The sequence below is a fragment of the Pelophylax lessonae genome (genome assembly GCF_965119305.1).
Source record: "Pelophylax lessonae genome assembly, chromosome: 3".
Taxonomy (NCBI): domain Eukaryota; kingdom Metazoa; phylum Chordata; class Amphibia; order Anura; family Ranidae; genus Pelophylax; species Pelophylax lessonae.
Window position 1 is genome coordinate 418,735,668 of NC_138770.1, and position 25,592 is coordinate 418,761,259.

Genomic DNA, 25,592 nt, shown 5'->3' on the forward strand with positions numbered 1-25,592 from the left:
ATAATTAAATTTTTCCTGGGCTGATTGCTTTGTTTTGAGTGACAAACAGAGGATACAGGCACTCCCCAGGTTACAAACAAGATAGGGACTGTAGGTTTGTTCTTGAATTTGAAGTTGAATTTGTTTGTGAGTCAGAACAGGTACATTTTTTATGTGTAGCTTCAGCCAAAAAAGTAATTTTTACATTTTTTGGATAGCATAAGGAAGGGTTAACAACCCTGTACCATTTGTTTTGCTGTTTGTGCCCCTGTTCAGAAGATTTCACCTCACTTTCTGTCCCTGTGACGATTGGATTTTGAAAATTGTGGGTTGTTGTGGAAACAAGGATTGGTAATAAAGCTTCAGTGGAGACACCTTTTTCCCATGAGAACACTTACAGGAGTGAATTTCCCTTCCTAGCGGAGATTTCCTCTCACTTCCTGTTGCCAACCTCTGTTTGTAAGTATGAGTTGTTTGTAAGTCAGAGGTTTGTAATCCAGGGACAGCCTGTATATTGAATGATCTTGTTGTGGGAGCACAGCATCCCCGCAGCTCTGCCTTTTCCAGAAGCTGCTTCCTGTTGTAATAATATTAAGCATGTATGGCCTAGTTGTATAAGGCCTTTTGCTCTGGAAAGTGATTGGTGTGCTCACATGGTAGGTGAAGGTGCATGGAAGTACCTGTTAAGAGTCAGCGGTGGATTAAATTTTTATTTTGATTTGCTTTTTGAGCTATAGAGTTTTCTTTAAGAGATTTTAACTGTTATGTATTCATTGCACATGTAATTTTATTACTGCACCAAGCATATTTAGTTGATCTTTCATATTTCACATACCTGTACGTGGTAACACATTTCTGGTATATGCATGAAAAACATGAATTATTTTTTAGTAATTACTACAGTGCGATCTAAAGCAGGTACTGAAAAACCCACACACCTGAGCTCTGTGGTAGAGGGCTGCATTGGGTTTGGGCTCCCACGGGACCCAACGCAAATCTCGAGGGAGCGGGCGGTTTTACTTCTGCTGCAGGCGGGAGTGGGCGGTCACAAAATTTTGCGGGGGACCCGCGGGGACCCGCGGGGAATGGTGCAATTTGGTGTACTGTATTTTCCAGCGTATAAGATTACTTTTTATAATAAAAAAGATACAATTTTTTATTATAAAAAAGATACCCTTGGCGCCTTATACGCCAGGTACTGTAACTTCAGCTAGTTACAGAATGTCCTTATTAAATATTTTAGCCCACTGGATGTGTATATGGTACATTCAGCAACTTACAGAACATCCCTGTGCTGTAGTACTCTATGTACCGTGCTGAGCCAATCACAGCAAACAGTGTATTCTATTAATGCATACAAAGCCTGCTCGGATTGGCTGAGGCGGGCTTATATAACCTTTGCCAATCAGAGAATGCTTTGTATGCATTAATAGAATACACCACTTGCCATTATTGGCTCAGGGCGGTACATAGAGTATTACAGCAGGGATGTTCTATAAGTAGCTGAAGCTTACTGTATACACATCCAGTGGGCTAAATATGAATAATACAGAAGTTCTGTATGTAGCAGAAGCTACATTACATATTAGGGCACATCCAGCCGGCTAAAATATTTAATAGGGACGTGATGGAGTTGCGATAAATGTACAAAAGTGTACAAACATTGCGAGTGCGGGCGGGAGTGGATACAAATATCACGGGTGCGGGCGGGAGTTGACACAAACATTGCGGGTGCGGGCGGGAGTGGAACACAGACATTGCGGGTGCGGGCGGTCCTGGTCATACATTTAGCGGGTGCGGGTTTAATAAAACAGTCCCGCGCAGGGCTCTACTCTGTGGAGTGGACTAGAGGATAATAGTGCCCTGTACCTGTGGAGCTTCTAGTGGAATAGGATGGCTGCTTGCTCCCTCCTCTGTGAGTTGCCCCTGGATGGCATTCTGATGTTATTCCTCTCTTACATTGGCAGATGCTTAAGACATGAACCTACACTGAACCCAGGAGACAGAGAGGGAGGATGACGAAGGCTTGGTTAGTTACTCAACCACTTCCCCTGCCTGCTCTGATTGCATAGCATGGCCACTGCCAGAAAAGAAAAGCACATGTGCCCTGTCCCTAGATGCTGCACCCTAACCACCATTTTGCCCTGTGGGTATGGATGCTACTGGTACTAATAGCTGTAGAGGAATCACTTTTGTCTCTTCCTTTTGGGCTTCCTTTGCTGATGTTGGGCTTATTCCCTACTTTTATTTCCAGCTTTGGCAAGAGCTGTATGTTAGGGATGGGGTGCTTGGGTGGACTGGAAACCATGCTGCTTGTATGGACTAAACCGCATCGCTATAACATGCATTGTTTGGGTTGTCACCAACAATACCACACTACTTTTATGAACCCACAGAAAAAGAAAAAACACAACAAAATGAAACACAAATAAATCAGAGCTAAAGGACACAAAATAAAAATAAAAATATAAAAACAAAAAACAAAACAACAACCCTAAGCCCCCGTTCACACTGGGGCGACCTGTCAGGCGACCTGGTCGCCTGACAGGTCACCGTAGGTCGCCTTCCACAGAGAAGCTGTGGACCCTTTCTAATAGGAGCGACACAAGTCGCTCCGACTTAGAAAAAGGGTCCGGAGCTTCTTTGGGGCGACCTGCATTGACTTCAATGTTATGAAGTCCGTGCCGGCCGCTCCGAGGTCGCAGCGCGAGCAGCGCGCCGCGACCTGTGAGGTCGCCCCGGGAAGTAGCGTCGTCCCAGTGTGAACGGGGCCTAAACATAAAGTTATTTTTTAATGAAAAAGGTAAATGTTAAATATAATGAAAAACAAAAATAATTTAAACCCCCTCCCAATAAAATATAAAAAGAGGGAACATCAGCAACACAGCAACCAACACAAAAATGGACTTTTAAAAATCACTGCTCGGCCTTATGAAAGCACAATGAATGCAGGCATTCCACCAGCCACACAAACTGAAATCTACTGCAAAGTATCAGTGCAAATATTGAGCACTGAATATAATGCTGTATATAGCACTGTATAGTTCTAGTAGTAACTACACCGGTAACTCTCTCCATGCAGTACTGTCAGCTGTCCCTCTCAACAAACTCCCCGAGACTGACAAAGGGCTGCTGGGATAGCAGCCTTTTATAGTGTGTGAACTGTAACTTTAAAGAACTCCATCAAAACTTAGGCCTGGACCAAACTCGGCTCATCCATACTAGTCACCAGTATTGCCTATGGACTGTCTGCAGCTGATCTTTTCCCCATTAATGACTTACTATTACTTGCTCTGCACTGTACCTGTGTGGAGGCAGCCATCTTGGTAGAGGCAGGGCTTTGCTTCCTCATGTCAGAGCCTTTTGCAAGGACACCAGTGATCAGCCCAGTAATGACATTATTTAATGTCACTCCAAATATTCTGAAACTAGCAATCAGAAGCAGCATTACCAAAGATCTAACACTGCAGATATACAGCTATCAGGCTGCAGACAAAGAATTGCCTAGCCACCCTCACATATTAGTTCTCTGCTATTTTCAAGAGAAATACTAGAAGAAAAATGTAATTTCAGGTTACTGCTTAAGCACAATTACCATTTCCCTGTGACATAAAAATCTTAATTTTTTAGTTCATTGTAAGATGCATACATTGAGCTCCACTCTGATCCAGTCATTTCTTTACCAGCCCATTACATCCTCTTTGTCAAAGATATGATGATCATAAAACCACTGTGACTTAACCATAAAACTTAGAGCACCACTAAAGCACCACTGCAGGACTTCCCAGTGTCTCACACAGAGTGTGGGTGCTGGTTTCAAAAGAGCTTATCCCAGCCATGGCTAAGGTGTACAAACCAAACAAATAAGATGCCAAACTCTAGGAAAATTAGCCAAAGTACACGCAAGTGAGATGTGGCTTCAGCCTGGCTCCTCCAAGGCCATGCCCACTGACACATTTCACCCCACCCATGGGGCTTAGTTATATAGGTGGCTCTGTGACTGAGCCCCATGGGGGGGTTGAAACATGTCAGGGGGGCATGGCCTGGTAAGAAGCGAGCTGAAACCATATCTCACTTTTGTGCACTATGGCTGATTTACCTTGAGTGTGAGGTCTTATTTGTTTGGTTTGACCATAAAACCCTTGCTCGTCATGCATGAAATGTGTTTATAGTGTATTTCTAAACACATCCCCTATAAAGGTTCTTTTGTGTCTAACAAACAGAAGACATAATTGCAGTCGAGTGTTGTTTTACTTACCTTGTGCACATGCAGGTGCTGGACGCTTTAACTTACACAATCCTCTGTTCTTCCACAATATCCAGGGGATATAAATTGCTTTTTTTCACCTCCTGGGGTTTCAGAAAGACAATGCCTTATGAGACAGCAGTGATTAAATATGTGAGCTGTCACCAAATGCCTCAAAATTAATCCAGGCATGCGGGCAACCTGGTGTGAGTGCAAAACTTTGCAGATTCCTTTCAAGCCCCAGATAGAATATACAACACAGTATCAGCTGTGTCTGAAGTGGGATGGACCTGTGCTTGCAGCCATTATCCTGTGTATCTGGAGAGACTCTGCCTGCCTCTGCCCTGTGGAACAAGTCCAGGGATCACTTCAGCTGTCGACCTGAACTACCAGACTCTTCCTATCTCCTTGTGAGAGAGTTGCAGTTCCAATTAACAAGCAAGTAGCCATTAGTACTGACTCCCTATCTGTCTCAACATGCCAATCATGAATCCTGTTACGCTACAAGAGTATTCTCAGTGATCCTGTGTGGCACTGCAAATTATTGGTCTAACTCAGGGTTTTTCAAACAGGGTTCCTCTTGAGTTTGCTAGGGGTTCCTTGAGCAATGTGCAATTTCTGCCTCTCAGATAAGTTCCCAATGACACCGTTGTTCCTTTTAGCTATCTGTAAGGGGGTAATTCTTCCCAATGATGACACCAGTAAGGAGCATTCTTCCCACTGACTATCACACTAATGTGTCATGAGTTGTAGATTTTTAGATTTTAGCAGGGGTTCCCTGAGACCAAAATGTATTTCAAGGGTTCCTCTGTGTTGAAAAGGTTGAGAAGTGCTGGTCTAACTTAAGGGATTTGCAGATAATCAACTTAGGGTTAAATTATGGAACATTTTGATTTAACCACTTGCCGACCGCCACACGACTATTTACTGCGGCAGTCAGCCCGCTACAGGCAAACTGACGTAGGGCTACATCGCTCATTCCCGCCGCTCTGGGGCGCGCTACCGCGCGCCCCCGCCGCTGATGGCTTGATTGGGTTCAGAACCAATCAGTCATCAGGTCCAGACCAATGATTTTTGGTCTGGACCTGTTGATCGGTCCTGCCCAATCAGATTCTATGCTGAGCCTGTGTAATGTAAACACAGGCTCAGAAAAGACCTGCTCTCCCCTCTCATGATCCTTTTTGGATTCATCGAGAGGAGAGAGCACATCTAACTGTGAGTACTGCACCAAGCACACATACACACATACACACACTTAAGGCGCTTTTCCACTGCATAGAACCGTACCGGCTCGACACGCTTTTGTGCTTTTCCACTGCGGTACCGCATGGTATAGGGTCGGAACGGTTCGGTACGGTACGGTATAGGTTTGCTTTTCCACTGCATGGAACCGAACGGTACGGTACGGTACGGCTCTGAAAAAACAGTACCTACTCGATTGTGGTTCCAACAGGTACCAAACTGGTACCATATCCCACAATCCTTTGCATGCAGTCACTACTAGCCACTGATTGGTCAGAGAATCACACCCACCCCGTTGTTATCCCACCCACTTAACTTTAGTACTACTTTAGTGGAAAAGCAAACCTATACCGTACCGTACCGAACCGTTCCGACACTATACCATGCGGTACCGCAGTGGAAAAGCAAACCGGGCCAAGCAGGGCCGAGTAGAGCCGAGCCGGTACTAGCCGGTACTTGCAGTGGAAAAGTGCCATTAGATAGGCACATTTCACCTCCGATCCCCCCCAGTTAACCCCTGCACCCCCTGTCACAACACAAACTGTATACTGTATATAGCGTTTTCCTATATACCTGTATAAGTGTGATTTGTGACCAGGTGTAGCGCTTGCGGCCGTTCCTTTTACACTTAAAATACCTGCCAGCCCCCCAATTAAGATTTAACCCCCTGATCCCCCCTGATCCCCCCGATCACCCCCAGTTAACCCCTTCCCCCCTGTCACATTGCACACTAATAAACAAGTAATATAGTATTTTACTGTATTTTCTATTAGTGTGATTGTGACTTGAGTTAGCACTAGCGACTTAGTTTCTGTCCCAAGGAGGTTTAGGGTCCCCGCCACCCACCGCCAATAAAGATTTAACCCCCTGATCCCCCCTACACCCCCTGTCACAACACACACTGTATACAGTATATAGCAGTTTCCTATATACCCTTATAAGTGTGACTTGTGACCAGGTTTAGCGCTTGCAGTCATTTCGTTTATTTTATCCTTAGGATACTCGCCACCCCCCAATTAAGATTTAACCCCCTGATCCCCCCTGATACCCCCTGATCACCCCCAGTTAACCCCTTCCCCCCTGTCACATTGCACACTAATAAACAAGTAATATAGTATTTTACTGTATTTTCTATTAGTGTGATTGTGACTTGAGTTAGCGCTAGCGACTTAGTTTCTGTCCCAAGGAGGTTTAGGGTCCCCGCCACCTACCGCCAATAAAGATTTAACCCCCTGATCCCCCCTACACCCCCTGTCACAACACACACTGTATACAGTATATAGCATTTTCCTATATACCCTTATAAGTGTGACTTGTGACCAGGTTTAGTGCTTGCAGTCGTTTCGTTTATTTTATCCTTAGGATACTCCCCACCCCCCAATAAAGATTTAACCCCCTGATCCCCCCTGATCCCCCCTGATCACCCCCACTTAACTCCTTCCCCCTGTCACAATGCACAGTAATAAACAAGTAATATAGCGTTTAACTGTATTTTCTATTAGTGTGATTGTGACTTGAGTTAGCGCTAGCAACTTAGTTTCTGTCCCAAGGAGGTTTAGGGTCCCCGCCACCCACCCCAAATAAATATTTAACCCCCTGATCCCCCCTGATCACCCCTACACCCTCTGTCCCAACACACACTGTATACAGTATATAGCATTTTCTATATACCCGTATAAGTGTGACTTGTGACCAGGTTTAGCGCTTGCCGCCATTCCTTTTATACTTAGGATACCCGCCACCCCCCAAAAAAAAGATTTAAACCCCTGATCCCCCCTGATCACCCCCAGTTAACCCCTTCATTGCCCTGTCACAGTGTCACTTTTATAGTGTACAGTTTTTTTTCTGATCACTATTATTAGTGACACAGGTGACATTAGCTAGTTTTAGCGTCAGTCTAAAATAGCGCAGATCCCCAGTGCATAGTTAGAAATAACCCCTTGATTACCACACACACACTTCCATTACTAGTATAGTGTTTGAACAGATCAATATCTGATCTGATCAGAACTATACTAGCGTCCCCACAGTTTAGGGTTCCCAAAACGCGGTGTTTGCACGATCAGCACTGATTCCTGCCAGCACCTGCGTTTAACCCCTCCTCCCAGCCCACCCCACCCAGGCAAGTGTAGTAATCAATAGATTACTGTCACTTACAAAAAACACAACACACAAAACCGCTGTGTTAGCAGAGTCAGGCCTGATCCCTGCTAGCATTAGCAGTTTTATTTGGTAGCGGTTGAAATAGTCCTTGACAACCAGGTGCCTTTATTACCTGTGAGTCACACTACTGTACCAGTAAATTTAGTTAACTAAAATGCCCAAACGTTGGTACAGTAGTGCAGAGGCTTACAGTATACTGACCATGTCAGATGAGAGCGATGGGGAAGCCTCACTGGCAGAATCAGGGTCAGTATACAAACCTGATGACAGCAGCGGCTCCCTGACAGATACAGTAGCTACGATGACAGGTGGGTCCCTGTTAGACCCAGGTGTACCCGCCCCATTCTGGAGTTGTTGAGATGCAGGAATCGCAGGGTGCTCGTATGGAGCAGAGTGTCAGTACTAGTGCCGCTCATTCTTCTGGCGACCTGGCAAGCGCCAGCGGCCTAGTACACCCTGGACCTAGTACAACCAGCACTGCAGTAACACTTGGTGATGTGGCGAGTCCCATAAGTGCAGTTGAAGCTGGTGCGGTGGCTAGCACGAGTAGTGGCCAGCAGCCACTGCGTAATCGAAGACAGGCCTATAGAGCCCATAGTGCCCTCCCTGATGCGCTGAAATATCCCAATTGGCAACCCACTGATTCTACAGCGCCAGTACTTCCCCCATTCACTGCCCAACCTGGAATCCACGTGGAGACAGCTGGTCTTACGCCCCTGATCTTTTTTGAGCTGTTCTTCACGGAAAATCTTTTCGGATCTAGTGTGGACCAATCAAATTTATATGCACAACAATTCATTGCCGCCAACCTAAATTCACCTCTTGCCAGACAATTCGCCTGGAAAACGATAACAGTTCCTGATTTTAAAATCTTTCTGGGCCTTTCCCTGAACATGGGCATAACCAAAAAGAGTGAATTGCGGCTATATTGGTCCACTAGCTCACTTCACCATATGCGCGTGTACTCTGCCTTCATGTCCAGGGAGAGATACAAGCAAATTCTGTGATTTATGCATTTCAGCGACAATGAAATCTGTCGTCCTCGGGGAGACCCTGAATATGATAGGCTCCACCAAATTTGGCCCCTCATAGACCACTTCAATCAGTGGTTTGCAGCCTTGTTTATGCCCAAACAAGTTGTCTGCGTTGACAAGTCCCTGATTAAATTTACTGGCTGCCTTGCTATGAAACAGTACCTCCCCAGCAAGCGTGCCAAGTACGGGGTCAAGCCCCCAACTGCCCAGACTACATAGGGAGCAGCGGATAGTTTGGGACTTGGTGTCACCCTTATCCGGAAAGGGGTACCATTTGTACGTGGACAACTTTTACACAAGCATGCCACTATTTAGTCACCTTCTCGATTTAAATATTGGCGCATGTGGCACCATGCGACCTAATCGCCGGGGCTTCTCCCAACGGCTTGTAAATTCCTGTCTTAGTTTGGGGGCGAGAGCCTGCTTGAAAACGGACAAATTGCTTTCAGTGAAGTGGAGGGATACACGGGATGTTTCAGTTCTGTCCTTCATTCACCAAGACACGACAGTCCAAATTTCTACGGCAACTGGCGTTATGGAGAAACCCCTCTGTGTCCACAACTACAACCTTAATATGGGAGGGGTGTACCTTAAAGACCAGCTTTTGGCGCCGTATTTAGTTGCCCGTAAAGCCAGGCGCTGGTACAAAAAAAGTGTCTGTTTATTTATTCCAATTGGCTATGCTGAACGCCTTTGTCCTATACAGGGCATCAGGACGCACTGGATCCTTCCAAGAATTCCAGGAAGCGATAATCCTTGCCTACCTGTACCCAGGAGGTATGCCTGCCCAACTTCCCCTTCCAGATGCAGTGAGCCGGCTGCATGAGAGGCATTTTCCGAATGTCCTCCCACGTACCCCTACCCAAACTCCCCCCAAAGAAGATGTCGTGTCTGTAGCAGGCGCGGATTTAGGCGTGACACCTGCTATTATTGTCCCACCTGTCCTGACCAACCTGGCCTCTGCATCAGGGACTGTTTCCGTCGCTACCATACACTAGTAGAGTTTTAGTGTAGGGTACAGCACGACACAGTGTAGGGCACACAAACACAGGGTCTCGAAAGATGTTCGATGTTACAAAAAAAAATTTAAAAACCAAAAACAGTTGTCGTGTCAGTAATTTTTATGTTCTACTCTTCCTACTGTACTTTTACTGTACTTTGTTTGTTTTTCATTCTTTTGTTAACCTGTTTCTCTTGCAGGTACCCGTCGGCTGCCACATTGATTTTATATATTCTGACACAAACAGCGTTTGTGCACAGCATATATGGATACCTCTAATGGCAGCAGCTGTGGTAGGCTGATTTCACCACTGCAGTTAAAATACCTTTAGGTCTCCGTGGAATATTATCATGTATACCCACCATTAAATCAGTGGGTTTGGCTGTTGGGCGGTTAATGGTGTGTAATACTACACAATATTCCTGTGGTGATTTCTGTTAGGTTCTCTTTTTTTTTCGTTCAGCCCACAGGCTGCATGAAAAAAAAAAACCCTACACTATATGCCATACAAGGACCGGCAATGTACTGGTACATTGCTGGACTTTGAGTGGTTATACCAGTATGAAGCCCTGCAGATTTAGGCATCATCTTGGTATCGTTTTTTTACAGCCAGCGGTCGGCCTACATGTAAAAGCAATCGTAGCAGGTAATTCGCCGCTAGACTGCTTTTACATGCAGTGGGGGGGGGGGGACACCCCCCCCCCCCCCGCCGCCTTCCATGGTTTTTCTCTGGCTCTCCTGTCCCACCGGTTAACCCGAGAGTGCAGCCGGTGGTTCAATTATCTAACCATAGAGCTGATTGGAGATGAGAATGGCTCCAATCATCTCTATGGCCTAAGATACCGGAAGCTATGAGCATTTTATGACTTCTGTTTCACCAGAAATAAACAGTGCCATTGGGAAATTGGGAAAGTATTTTATCACACCAATTTTGGTGTGTTTAGATACGTTAAGGTCAGAGGAGAGATCTAGAGTCTAAAAGACCCCAATTTAAAAAAAAAAGATTACCTGTCACTAGAGATTGCTATCATAGGTGATATTTAAATTTACTGTGATATCATTAAAAATGATTTAAAAAAACCAAAAAGAAAGGAAAGGTGTCAAAATAATATAAAAAAGCAAAATAAAAAAAATTAAAAAAATCAAGCCGCTCCTGTCCCCCCGTGCTTGCGCGCAAAGGTGCACGCAAGCGTTGGTCTAGTGTCATATGTAAACCACAATTGCAGCATGCATGTGAGGTATCGCCGTGAACGCCAGGTCGAGGGCAGTAATTCTTGCAGTAGACCTCCTCTGTAAGTCTAAAGTGGTAACCTGTAAAGACTTTTAAAGGCTTTTAAAAATGTACGTAGTTTGTTGCTGCTGCACAGGCATGCGCAATTTCTAAAGCATGTCATGTTTGGTATCTATGTACTCGGCATAAGGTCATCTTTTAAATTTTACCAAACAATTTGGAATTATATAGTGTATTTGTGCATTAAATTAAAAAAATATATTTTTTTCGCAGAAATTGCATTTGGAAAATCTGTGCGCAAATACCGTGTGACAAAAAAATTTGCAACATCCACCATTTTGTTCTATAGGGCCTCTGCTTTAAAGAAATATATAATGTTTGGGGGTTCAAAGTAATTTTCTTGTAAAAAACAAATATTTTTTCTTGTAAACAAAAAGTCACAGAAAAGGCTTGATTTTCAAGTGGTTAGAACAATGGGTGATGTGTGGCTAAGATTGGGCATAAAATGCCGGGACAGTTCAAACACCCCCCAAATGACCCCTTTTTGAAAAGTTGACACCCAAAGCTATTTGCTGAGAGGCATATTGAGTCCATGGAGTATTTTATATTTTGCCCTAAGTTTCGGGAAGGTGACAATTTGTTTTTTCTTTTTACAGAAAGTTGTCACTAAATGATATATTGCTCACGCATGCCATGGGTATATGTGAAAGGACACCCCAAAATACATTCTGCTGCTTCTCCTGAGTATGGCATGTGTGAGCAATATATCATTTAGTGTCAACTTTGTTTAAAAAAATTAAAACGAAAAAAAAAAAAATAATATAATTCCCGGAACTTGTGGCAAAATATAAAATATTCCATGGACTTAACATGCCTCTCAGCAAATAGCTTTGGGTGTCTACTTTCCAAAATGGGGTCTTTTGAGGGGGGTTTTGTGCTATCTTGCAATTTCAGGGCCTCCGAAACTGTGACAGGTAGTTGCGGAGGTGAAATGCACAATTTATGCCATTAGAAAACCTGAGAATGTTGATTGGTTTTCGGGGTCCTGTACACAGCTTGGCTCCCAAAAAGTCTCACAAATGTGGTATCCCTGTACTCAGGGGAAGCATCAGAATGTATTTTGGGGTGTCATTCCACATATACCTATGGCATGTGTGAGCAATTTATATTTTAGTGACAACTTTGTGTTAAAAATAAAAATTAAAAAAAAATGTAATTTTCCCGAAACTTTTGGCAAAATATAAAATATTCCATGGACTAACCATGCCTCTCAGCAAATAGCTTGGGGTGTCTACTTTCTGAAATGGGGTCATTTGGGGGGGTTTTGTGCAATCTTGTAATTTCAGGGCCTCCGAAACTGTGATGGGTAGTGAGGAGTAAAATCAAGAATTTACGCCATTGGAAAACTTGAAGATGGTGATTGATTTTCGGCGTCCCATACACAGCTAGGGTCCCAAAAAGTCTCACACATGGGGTATCCCCATACTCAGGAGAAGCGTCAGAATGTATTTTGGGGTGTCATTCCACATATACCCATGTCATGTGCGAGAAATTTATATTTTAGTGACAACTTTGTGTTAAAAAATAAAATAAAAAAAATTGTAATTTTCCCAAAACCTGTGGCAAAATATGAAATATTCCATGGACTCACCATGCCTCTCAGCAAATAGCTTGGAGTGTCTACTTTCCAAAATGGGGTCATTTGTGGGGGTTTTGTGGTATCTTGACATTTCAGGGCCTCCTAAACCGTTATAGGTAGTGAGAAAATGCAATGAAAAATGTACGCCCTTTGAAATTCTGATGGTGGGGATTGGTTTTCGGAGTCCCGTACACAGCTAGGCTCCCAAAAAGTCTCACATATGTGGTATCCATGTACTCAGGAGAAGCAGCAGAATATATTTTGGGGTGTAATTACACATACACCCATGGCATGTGTAAGCAATATATCATTTCAATGTCAACTTTGTGGAAAAAAAATTTTTTTTAGTCATTTTTCAAACACCTGTGACAAAAAAATGAAATAGTCAATGAGCTCAACATGCCTCTCAGGACATTACTTAGGATGTCTACTTTCCAAAAAGTGGTAAATTGTGGGGGTTTTGTACTGCCCTGCCATTTTAGCACTTCATGAAATAAGATAGGCAGTCAGAAATTAAAGCTGCGTAAATTCCAGTATTTACACCATAGTTTGTAGACGCTATAACTTTTGCGCAAACCAATAAAAATATGCTCATTGAGATTTTTTTTGTCAAAGACATGTAGCTAAATACATTTTGGCCAAAAAATATGACATAAATTGAGTATATTGGATATTTTGTAAAAGAGAAAGTTGAAAATTTCATTTTTTCTCAAAATTTTTGCTCTTTTTTTTATTAATATCGCAAAAAATAAAAAGCACAGAGGTGATCAAATACCACCAAAAGAAAGCTCTGTTTGTGGGAAAAAAAGGACCTAAATTTCGTTTGGGTACAGCATTGCATGGCCGCGCAATTGTCAGTGCCAAGTTGAAAAAAGGGCTGTGGTCTTTGAGCAGGAAAATCCTCCGGGGCTTAAGTGGTTAAGCAGTGTTTGTTATAAAACATTAGAAACTCATTCATTGGTTTGACTTGTTGCTTGGAACTGCTGTTTAAATAACAAAAGAACATAGCAGCTACAATGCAAAAACCAATTATCATATTTTACAGAGCTGTCAGAGGTTGTAACTGTATTTTTCACTTTATTTCTTGTTTCAGTTTAAATTTGCACATTTCACAATATAATGCTGCATTGAATATGGCCAAATAATTGCTATAACATGCCCTTCCTGAATGTTCTTTTTACTAAATGTTTTCGAATTAAAAGACTTTTCAGATATTTTGTGCTTCTGGCTAATGACAACTTGAGCACAGTTTTACAATGCTGATGTTAACTGACTTTTATATCCTGTGCTGTCAAATCACTAGAATGTAGCATTTTTAGAATTAAGTGGATGAAATGCATGAATCCTCTTTCATTACTCGTATTAAGTATACTTATCTAAACTGTATATTTTTAAGTTAGGTACAAATGGCAGAACTGTTCACATTTATGACACTTAATTTAGAAAATGTTTATTTTTTTTGGGTTGCACAATTTATTTTTCACATCCATGGCCAAGCTTAGTTGATTGCTGCTATCATTCATTTTCTATGATGTATACTTGCCACAGTGACCATATAAAAGGTTTTTAGTGATCATGGCTTTTTCTATGACATGATCAATACAAAGCAATAGCTTCACAGTTTTCCCTTCATGGCATTTTAAGGTTTATTTCTGTCTGATTTTCTCTTGTATAAAACCATTGAAGATCGAAGATTTCTAAAATTTTAATTAAATGAAAGATTTTAATTCTCCTTTCAGTCCTTCTTGGCAATTGTCTGAAGTAAAAAACTATTGTTCTAACCTGGGCATTCCCCTTCAGCATTTAAAAAAAAATCAACTTACCCTCTCAATCCTACAGTGATATCCCAAGCTTTTTCCCCCATTCAGTGCTGCCAGACCTCTTTAGGTTGAACAAAATTCAGCATCATTTTACCCATTTCCTGTGAACTCATTGTCTGTCATTAATACATGTCTGGTGATTCATGATCATGCAGGTTAAACTAACACTACTCCTGGACTAAGTGGTGCTTAGATGTAACTACATCATCACCAGGCTGGTCAGAATTCTACAGTGAAGAAGTTAACCACTTTTAGACAGGGCTTTTATTGACACTTAGTGTTTACAAGCTAAAATCAGTTTTTTTGCTAGAAAACTACTTAGAACCCCCAAACATCTAGGTTTTTTTTAGGAGACACCCTAGAGAATAAAATGCAGATCATTGCAATATTTTTTTATCACACTGTATTTGCGCAGCGGTCTTCCAAACGCAATATTTTGGGGAAAAATTCACTTTTTTTAATTAAAAAATAAGAAAACAGTAAAGTTAGCCCAATTTTTTTCCATAATGTGAAAGATAATGTTACGCCGAGTAAATAGATACCCAACATGTCATGCTTCAAAATAGCGCATGCTCGTGGAATGGCGACAAACTTTTGTACTTAAAAATCCCCATAGGCGACACTTTAAACATTTCTACAAGCTTAGAGTTAAAGAGGAGGTCTAGGACTCAAATTATTGATCTTGCGATAATGATCACCGTCATACCTCACATGTGTGGTTTGAACACTGTTTACAGATGTGGGTACGACTTCCGTATGCGCGTGCTTCTGCACACAAGCTAACAGGCACAGGGCACTTTAATTTTTTTTTTACCTATTTATTTTATTTATTATTTTTTCTTTTTACACAGTTTTTAAAAAAAAAAAATTTGATAATTTTTTTCCTACTACAAGGAATGTAAACATCCCTTGTAATAGAAATAGGCATGACATGTCCTCTTTATTGTGAGATCTGGGGTCAAAAAGACCTCAGACCTCACAACTACACTAAAAAAGTAAAAAAAATTCAGCCCTTTAAACTGGTTGCTAGGCAATGACGTTTGACGTCGCTCCGGTCCTCCAAGACCATAGAGTCGAGTGAGGGCCATCTTGCCCTCACGCAACTTCCTGTGTCTGAGGATCCAGGACTGGATTGTTTTCCCCGCTGCCAGGGGGTCTGGTAAGCGGGGAAAATGGCCGGGATGCGGTGGGAGGGGGGGCACCTATTCCGCCGCACCGTAAGCATGATCCGGTGGCAAATCTACTGCTGGGACCACACTTATCTGAAAGCCGATTGCTCGTGGTTTTCAAAAATACCAGGGTTATGGCAGCTATCTGCTGCCATAACTCTGGTATTTAGCATCAAAGAACCAACGTAAAACTGCGGCGGGCAGTCGGTAAGTGGTTAAGTAAAAGGTGTTTGGTTAGACAAAATATTTTTTGTGGGGGGGTAGCTTGGAGAGAGGAATAGCATATGTACAACAATGTGTCATCCTTAGTCATTTATTATCATTTGGAAAGTGCATCCTCCAGTGTTGTTTGTTCCTAGTCTAGTGAGTCACTGGTAAGAAGAACAGCAGTGCGCAATCTGAGCATAGTATGTTAACAGATTTAATGTGGTGAAAAGATAAATGGCAACTCACATTGTGACAGTAAAATACAGGCTCATAGTAAGGCCTTTCGATGGACAACCTCACAACAGCAGGGAACCTCAGACCAAGATAGGAGTACTGGGTGGATACACCTGCAGGACCAAGAGAACACACCGGGAGGCCCCAAACTAAGTACAGCATTAAAAGTATTGAGCAATACTTGTAAATAAGCAACTCACATGGGAAGAAGAAAAGGCACTTTTTGTATGTAATCTGTGGGTGGTCAGGTCATGCATCTGGGATGGGAAGCCTCTTCCTACAACTTGCGGCCTGGAAAGTCTGAATGACAGCTTGGTTGAGGAATTGGAAACCAACAAGAGGGAATCTTGGTCTGAAGTTCCCTGCTGTTGTGAGACTGTCCATTGGAAGCCTTACTATGTGATGTGCCTGATTTTAACTGTCATAATGTGAGTTGCCATTTGTCTTTTCACCACAATAAATCTGTTAACATACTACACTCAGATTGCGCACTGCCGTTCTTCTTTTTTTTAACAGAGAACTTTATTGAACCACAAACAAACAATACAAAAGTAGAAAGAAAAAAAACAATAACATGGCACAATGCACCCCACGCAGACCACGCACCTCAGGCAGTATTAATAGGCACACATTGATTACACAGTATTGGTATAGGCATGTAATCAGTCAAAAACTCCGATAGCAAAGGCAGTCAAGAACACTTCTCATGATTTCAACAAGGACTTCACCAGGTGAGGGGAAAAAAAGGGGGGGGAGGGCAAATAAAGCACCTCCTGCACCCGGGTGTTAATCTATGGCATCTAAAATGGGGGTTATGGGTGTACCCACAGCATTAATCCATGTGGACCAAATTTTAATGAATTTCCTAGGGCAATTCCTGATTTCATATGTAAGCCGATAGATGGGCAACATCCTAGCAATAGCGGCTATCCAGGTGGTGTGAGTCGAAGGGTCAGCCGTTTACCATTTCAAGAGTATCTCCCTCCTTGCATAAAACAGAGCATATGTAAATACATAACTTTGCATACCTATCGCCTACCACATCATCCAGGTTATTGAGCAGTGCAACCACAGGCTCCAGAGGTACCGATGTATCAAGGACCTCACCAAGCGTGCCCGTCACAGCCTGCCAAAAGGGGGCAAGCCTGGGACAGGACCAGACCATATGAATGAAAGTTCCACTCTCATGTCCACACCGGGTGCGGCTGGGATCACTCTGAGGATAAGACCTTGCCAGTCTTTGGGGTGTATAGTAAGCCCTATGAAGGAATTTCAATTGTATATACTGTACATTTCCTTAGCCGAGATCATAGAGGGGACATAGGAGCTAACGCACTCATCCCAAACTTCTTCAGTGAGATATCACCCCTCCATTTGTCAAAGGACCGCCCAAGATCCTGACCGTACTCCACTGACAGTTGTAGGTACAAAGAGGAAAGTGGTTTACCCATGACCCGAGAAGTCAATAAGCGTTCTATAGGATCCGACTCAAGAGTGAGAGGTCCCGGGAATTGCGCCATCATGGCATGTCAGAACTGCCAATAGAGGAACTCCAAGGAGCGGGGCAGGGAGTGCGTTTGTAATAGGGCCGCAAACGTGAGGAGCTTCCTGTCTTGTATGACATGTTTAAAGGTGGTAATACCCCTAGTCGTCCATACCTGGGGATCTGGAATCATGTATAAGTGTGAAAGGGAGGGTTTGCCCCACAAAGGGACATGGGGAGAGATGTGCAGGGGTTTCCAATATACTGCCCGGGCCCGAGCCCACACCCAGATCACCGTCCTCATTGGGGTCGTCATTGCTGTTCTTCTTATCTGTTTGCCTAGAGATACTTCAGTCACTTCAGAGGTGCTACATATGGTGCATTGAGATCAGCAGAAAGTTATCCTGAACACTCCAATTGGGCTTTATGAACTTTTTGCTGTTCTGCATAGACCTTTATGTACACACAACACCTATTGCGCAACATACCCCATTACTACTGTAGTGAGTCACTGACCTAGAACAAGCATGTACATATCAGACATTCTGACATACCTAGGATTAATGTAGGTCATTGTTTCTTTAAAGTAAGAAGGAAAGATAGTATGACAGCTCTGGAGTTTTTACCTTTAAAAAAACAATCAGCGATGGCAACTCTTATATTTTTGTCCTGATGGGTTCTTTTTAAAGTCCTACATGGAACCACAGCCTTTAATCTCAATCCTTGGCTGAACTTACAGTAATGATCTTATTTACTGTAAGTTACCGACTTCCTAAAATTGGATATGGAATTATAACAGTGAATTACATTATCTTCCTTTACAATATGTTCATGAATATACTCAAAACATTTTGGTGGTTACCTCATACACTTTTCATTCAATGCCAAAAAGTTGTAATGACCAACAAAACACTGTATCAGTGGCAATTTATTTTTAATTAACCTACATCTATCCCTTTATTTCCACAGTATGCTGTCTGGCTCATGGTGTGGATAGCTTGGAATGTATTTATTATCTGTTTCTATTTGGAAGCTGGGGACCTTTCCAGGGTAAGTTGATCATTTCATGAATATTGTCTTGAAATACCATTTTAGGTAGTGGGCGGCAGAATATTGTGAAATGTTTCACTCCATGCGATTATCTTTTTTTTTTTTTTAAATAAGAGCTGATCGATAGCTTCCACAAATGCCAAAATACTGCATTGTGTTTCTTTTTGTTTTCTTTAAGAGCAACTCCAACCCAGTGGCAGAAATAGATAAATAGTTATAAATACAACACAGGTATTATTGAAAAATGTGTTGTTGTTTTTTGGATCACACTGTGTGGGAAGTTTACTAAAACTGAAATGTGCAAAATCTGGTGCAGCTCTGCATACAAAGCAATCAGCTTCCAGGTTTTATTGTCAAAGCTTATTTGGACAAGCTGAAGTTAGAAGCTGATTGACTACCATGTGTGGCTGCACCAGATTCGGAGTGTTCCCATTTTTGTACATCTCCCCCATCTGTTCTGTGTACCTGAACACATAGAGTACATTCGCAGCTTACCCAATTGCACCTAAGTGCATACATTTTTACACAACGAGGCAAAACAAATGGGTTGTAATGCACCTTAACCAAAAATGTCTGCAGCAATTTTTTGCAGTGCAAAACAAGACACGTTGTTCTTTGTCATGCACTGTGGTGAACTAAAATGCAAGAGCCTTCTAGACGGGCTTTAGGGTGACATAAAATCAATGCTACTGCAATGCACACAAGTGCAAGGTTCAATACAAAAATGCCCGATCTAAAAAGAAGTTCTTAAAGTCTAAAAGAATGGTTTCATATTTTGTATCACTTTGGCTATCTTTTAATGCCGTTTCCTTTGCTATATAGTACGATGAGTCTAATAGTGAAATGATAAATGTGAAAATGATATTTTACAAAAAGTATGCTATTTTTTATAATTTATTTATGACAAACAGCAGGGCATATAGTAGGCAGCAAAATCCTAATCCAAATTGGTGTCTGCATTAGCTCCTTTGTTCTGCTGCTGCTCATTAGCTTGTTTGGTAGCAATGTTTGTTTGCAATAGAGAGCGCAGAATGGAGGTAATAAGGGTGTTCATTATAAATCCTTCTTTTTTTATTTATGTATTTATCTATGTACATGTAAGGCTACATCAGTCAGTATTTTGTGTTGGGCATCAGGAAAGCAATAATGTTGCTGTGCTTCTGACATGTAGGTAGGTGCTGTTTTACATGGTAAATAATTTGGAAAGTGAGGGTACACTTTTCTGGTTGTTTGTCTTTTTTATATTATCAATATGGTCTGTTTAATAAAGGAATAGAGGCTGAAGCGCTTAGTGAATGAGGTAAAGCTGTAATGACTTCAATAACCCAAACAAGTGCAATAAAAAATCCTGTTTTTTTTCTGCTTTAATTGCTGGGTATTTAGAGTGAACACAATGACCCTATGTATTAAGCTAAGTGAAAACTGACTTTGCTAAATAAATAACCTCTACTTAATAAACTTCTCTGTGTTTGAACTTGTAGGGAATTTTCAGAACAAATGATGTGACTTAAAAAAAAAACATTGTAAGGGTGAAATTGTTGTTTTTGCTGATGTAACATACGGTACTCAGAATGGGTTACTTTATATTGTAAACTTTCAGCACATAGACTGGTGCCTTTGAATATACAGTAAATTGTTTTATTCTTTAGTTTGGCTTTCATATGATAAATACTGCAAAGGAAATAGCAATTACTGAAACAAAAAATAGAACTTCAGACAAAACTTTGCTTTAGTTTTGGGCACACAAAGAGTGAAGGGAAATCTTCTGAACGGGGACGCAGCAATAAAAAGATCTGTTCCTTCCCCACTGTTGAAAAAGAAACATTTTTATGGTGGTTTGTTTCCTGAGAGGGTAGATTTCCCTCAGAAACCATGTAGGAAGTGTATGTAAATATCCTCAGTAGGACAGTGATACAAACCTGCATGAATTTGTCTATGACATACAGGGGTTGATTTACTGAAACTGGAGTACTCAGAATCTGGTACAGCTGTGCATGGTAGTCAATCAGCTTCTAACTTCTGCTTGTTCAATTAAACTTTGACAATAAAACCTGGAAGCTGATTGGTTTCTATACAGAGCTGCACCAGGTTGTGCAACCTACAGTTTTAGTAAATCTCCCCCACAATGTCTAAAGGGCCATACACACTATAAGATTTTCTGAAGACTTTTTCCTTCAGATTTACCTTTTCTATGTAGTGCTAGGGCCTGCCAGATTGCATACAAATTGAAAGTGTTTAGGTTTGACCTCATATTGTATGGTTTTGGTAAGTCTGAAGGAAAAAGTCTTCAGAAAATCTTACAGTGTGTATGGCCCTTAAGTCTGAAACAATTTAACCACAAAGATCCTCAATGAAAGCTCAGAGGGATTCTATGAGTCTGTGCACCCACAAACCAGTGTTGTTAAAGCTGGTGGCTGGTAATTATAGTTCCACATGGGTGAAAGACCAAAATCACAGTTAATGCAAACATATAAAATGTTTATTGGTCCAATAACAAACTTAAAAAAGGATAAAAAAGCTTCTGCGTGAACAGACTGGACTGTGTAAGTGTCAATCACATGTTGCAATAATCCCACATGGACATGACTTGAAAAGCTGAAAACACATACCATTATTTAAGCAGGTGCTGGACATACCATTAATCAAGCAGGTGCCTGTACCTGGGAAGAGATTGTCTTCCCAGGTAAAACCACTCTTTATACCAGATGGAAAAAAGCAGATGCTGTGTAAAGGATAAGGTGAAAAGCCTAGTGTGTACCGCTATGATGGACTACTGGCACAATGTGGAAAAGCCAGGGATGTATTTTGCAGGCACGGATGCAATAAATGTACAAAAAGCCAGGGATGTATATGGCAACCAAAGATGGCATGAGGCTGTGCAGCCAGGCCACAGGCTCGCCGATCATTCCCAGGACAATCCTGGGACACTCAGGCAGAGAATGGGTAGTGGAAGCTTCCGGACAGTGCACCAGATTTGATTTCACAGCTGCTGTGGTCACTGGATGCAGTGCATGTGGGGACACCAGGGGATAGCAACATTGTTTTGTGGAGAAATCTTTAAGTAGGCTTCCGTCATGATGACGCTTTTCGGGTGTGGGACATCTTCAGGTCATATCTTCACATTGTGCCAGTAGTCCATCATAGTGGTACACATTGGTCTTTTCACCAAATCCTTTATAAAGCATCTGCTTTTTTCCATCTGGGAGAATGAGTGGTTTTATCTGGGAAGATGATCTCCTCTCTCCCCTCCAGCACCTGCTTGATTAATGGTATGTGCTTTCAGCTTTTCAAGTCACGTCCATGTGGGATGATTGCAACATGTAATTGATACTTACACAGTCCAGTCTGTTCACACATGAGCCTTTTTATCTTTTTTAAGTTTGTTGGACCAATAAACATTTTATATGTTTGCTTTAACTATGGTTTTGGTCTTTCACCCATATGAAACTATAATTACCAGCCACCAGCTTTCACAACACTGGTTTGTGGCTGTACAGACTCAAAGAATCTCTCAGCGCTTTCATTGAGGATCTTTGTGGTTAAATTGTTATGCTTGGGCATCAAAATTGGTGCTCATGGTTTTACCTCCCAGCTGCAAGGGATTTCAGTTTTGTTCCACTATTTTATGAACCGAATATCATTGCAGAGCACTGAATTGTCTATTTTGTAATTTATAAGTCTGAAACGAGTTATCACCTGTTTGCAGAAGATGTAAATACAGATCTGTTTTGAACATTGGAGTTTTGCTTTTTTTTTTTATAATTGACTTAATAGTGATAGATTGGAATATATGATAAGTGTTCTTGTACGAGAAAGGCTCAAACCAGAAGTGTAACTTTGTACTGCAATGAGTCAATTATTTACCACAATCTTAATTTTACACCTTGTGATGGTTATTACTTTTATCAATAATTAATTTTATGTTAAACTATTATTAGTTTATTTTGTGCTGATTACTGACTATTTGAACCAATCTACACAAACATGGGGAGTATATACAACCTTAAAATAAAATGGCAGCTTGTGCCTAGTGATATCCACAGACATTGAATGACAGCTGTGGCTAGGAGTGGTAAGCCTGGTAAAGGGCATTATTTATACAACATGTAGGTAACTTGTTATGCCCATACATGTTTCCCCTTGACCTCCCGTGCTCAGTTTTGCACACTAAACTGTGTGAAACCACAAAAAAAAAAAAACAAGTTCCTTTTCTAACTCAATCACTTTCCCCATCTCTTGTCACACTTTTGAATGCTTTTACTGAGTTCATTGCTGCTTGTTTATTCTGGGAGTCAACAACTATTATGCTTTGGATAGTGTGGGGTGGGGGCATACACAGGGTTGGTGACATTGTATTCCTCATCATGTGCCAGGTTCAAGACTGGGCACTGCTTTCTGGAAAGAAGGCACATGTTCCCCAAGGCTCAAAAGCACTGGCTGCAACAAGGATAGTACAAGTAGTTGGGGGGGAGGTGGGACTAGCAAGAACGGGTAAAGTGACATATTCTCTTTAAATAAATTATATCACCATAAAGAACTCAATATACTTTGAAAATTCCTGCTTATTCTGGTCAAACACAGGTGAGGTAAGATAACACAGATCAATAGATATATAATAGATAAATAAAAATCCCAGAAGATGCCTCATATGGGGAAACGCGTCGGATGGACTCTGGTCTGTGACATCATCATGCCGAAGCTGTTTGGATCACACTGTGGCTGAGGCAGGATCATTAGTTGTCTGATTATAAGCGTTTTATCCCTTCGGTACATGTAAGTGCAATACTATTTGATTAAATCATTTTCACCAATTGAGTTGCGCTATTATGCTTATTATTCTGAGTAGCGGAGTTCATCTGGGAAGCGCAGATAGAAGCTTAGTAGATACCATACTTTAGGCTGTCAATCCTAGCTACAGGTGCCTTAGATCTGTATGGGAATCTTTGTTCCGTGAGCGCCGCCTCCCTGGATTAAAATACAAGCACTAATGATCTCTTTAACCTGAGATCATTTGGTTCTGGTAAGAAGCTGCATTGTTGCCTGGGCACTTTTTGAGCACGTTTGCTATTTTTAGTGTTTACAGAGAGCACGTAGCACTTTTCAGCATGTTCAGCTGGACTTTATTTTTTTTTATTTTGTTCTTTAATAAACTTTGTCACTAGTATATTCATTTTCACAAATTATTGAACTGCTCTTTTTATATGATCAATGTTTTATATGTTTGATGAATTGTATTATTATCTGTTATTGTGCACATGGACTCATTAGTGTAATATTTTGTATAGGAGTCAAAAGGCTCAATTTTTGTGAAAAATATTTCTTTTAACACTTTATCACACAGGAATGTTTTTCTTTTAAGAACAATATGTAAGGAAATAGCACATTCTTTTTCTTTGGTTTATTTAAGACCACACATCATATATATTCTACAGCCAATCTACAGGCAAATAAAAATATCTATACATATCTAGGTCTTTGAGAGCTGCTTGCAATATGTATGGATTTATTTACTTCTTTAAGTATAATAAACAATGCTTAGTTATCTAAAGATTGCATAATTATAATGAGAAAGTGCTTTTGTGAAGTGCTAGTCTTTTATGCTCCTATAGCCAGTGATGTTTAGTGGAAATGACTTTTTGTTTGAAATGCTAAATTTTCACTTAGCACAATAAAAAGAATATTTTGCGGCAACAATGCTTTATTTGCTGTCATTTTTGGCATATTGCTTATTAGCCAGCTATTCACATTTCACATTTGTGTTTTCATTTCAAGCATTCAGGGCTGAGAATAAATATGACATCAACCCATAATGATACGCATAAGTATTTCCTCTTGTTATAAAATGACAAGCCAAGGCTGAAAAATATATTACATTAAATTAGTTTAAAATAGAGAATAAAACATACCCTTCAGGCAACTAATGAATTAAAGTATAGCTTTATTCAAAAGCCTCCACAGGAGGTAAGTTTATAGTGTTCTTTTGTATTGACAAAATTCAAACCTATTAGTATCACTTTAGAAAAACATAAATTATACTTGATATCACAAGCTTCCAACTAATGTGATATACTAAGCCCAGTATCGCTTTGTACTAAATGTCGCCAGAGGGATTTCCACAGCAATAAACTGTATGTTTTAACCTTGACATTTCAACAGGAAAATTTTGGTATACTTTTTAGCGAATACATAACTTTTGTGTCAATGCGATCTCAAGAAGTAGATTGTTTGCCTTTTAAAACAGTAGAACCAGTGCATCAAAAAATATTATGTAAGAATATTAATATGCAGAGGTATGATATACTGGTGGTATATCCCCCGCGCCAGTGGATCAACCTAAGAGCTAGAAAAAAAAGAAAAAAACAAAAAAAAATTAAAAAAGCTATTACTATGGGGGTGAGATGCAGCTGCTATAGTAAAGTGCTGGTGACTGTGTGTGAAGTAACCTTGATACAGGATTACCTATAGCGCTTGCTCTATTTAAAGTGCAGATATTTAATATAAATTATATACAATCTTATAATAATTCAGAAAAATCAGTACTTATATTAAAGTGCATAGGGTTGTGCAAAAAACCAAGTGAGCAAATAAATGTGATATTAAAAAAAAAACAAAATTGCTCGTTCAATAAAATTAAATATATAAAATATGTATATATATAAAAAATGTGCATATAAAACGGAAAAGTCCTCCGGCCGGATATGTTTAAAAAGGAAAGCTCTAGTAACGTTCAAAAAGTATTTTATTGCACAAAATCCCCCCCAAAAAAAAAGTTCACACGATCCAATTGCAGGAACAAAACAATTAAAACGCCATCACATAAGAGCGCTGTAAAGTGGAGAGCGGTACTACCAGTTTGCGTTCCACCCAGCTCATGTGACTTCACGACGTGCGTTCCAACTAACGTGTTTCGTCATTGGCTGACATCTTCAGAGGTCCTCTATCTCAGTAGAGGGTGAGAAAAATAAAAGGCAATGTCTTATTCTCCATATTGCTGCAGCCCAGCACCTGTCTACATAGAGCACTGCTGTGATCTTTGGAGATAAATTATTTACAGTACTTGCAGCTAGATAGGGCAGTAATGGCTTGTTGTAGGGC

General features: G+C 41.0%; 1 protein-coding gene across 4 annotated transcripts in view; it reads left to right on the forward strand.

Moving 5' to 3' along the window:
* Positions 1-25,592, forward strand: part of NKAIN2 (sodium/potassium transporting ATPase interacting 2) — a gene marked incomplete at its 3' end in the record, with an annotated part of 1,265,187 nt that overhangs the window by 569,309 nt on the left and 670,286 nt on the right. For all 4 annotated transcript variants that reach the window (XR_014225095.1, XM_082252276.1, XM_082252277.1 and 1 more), the window contains exon 3: positions 18,417-18,497. Coding sequence is in view for 3 of the 4 variants with exons in the window: in XM_082252276.1 (XP_082108402.1) it covers positions 18,417-18,497 (81 nt within the window). The remainder of the gene's footprint in view (positions 1-18,416; positions 18,498-25,592) is intronic.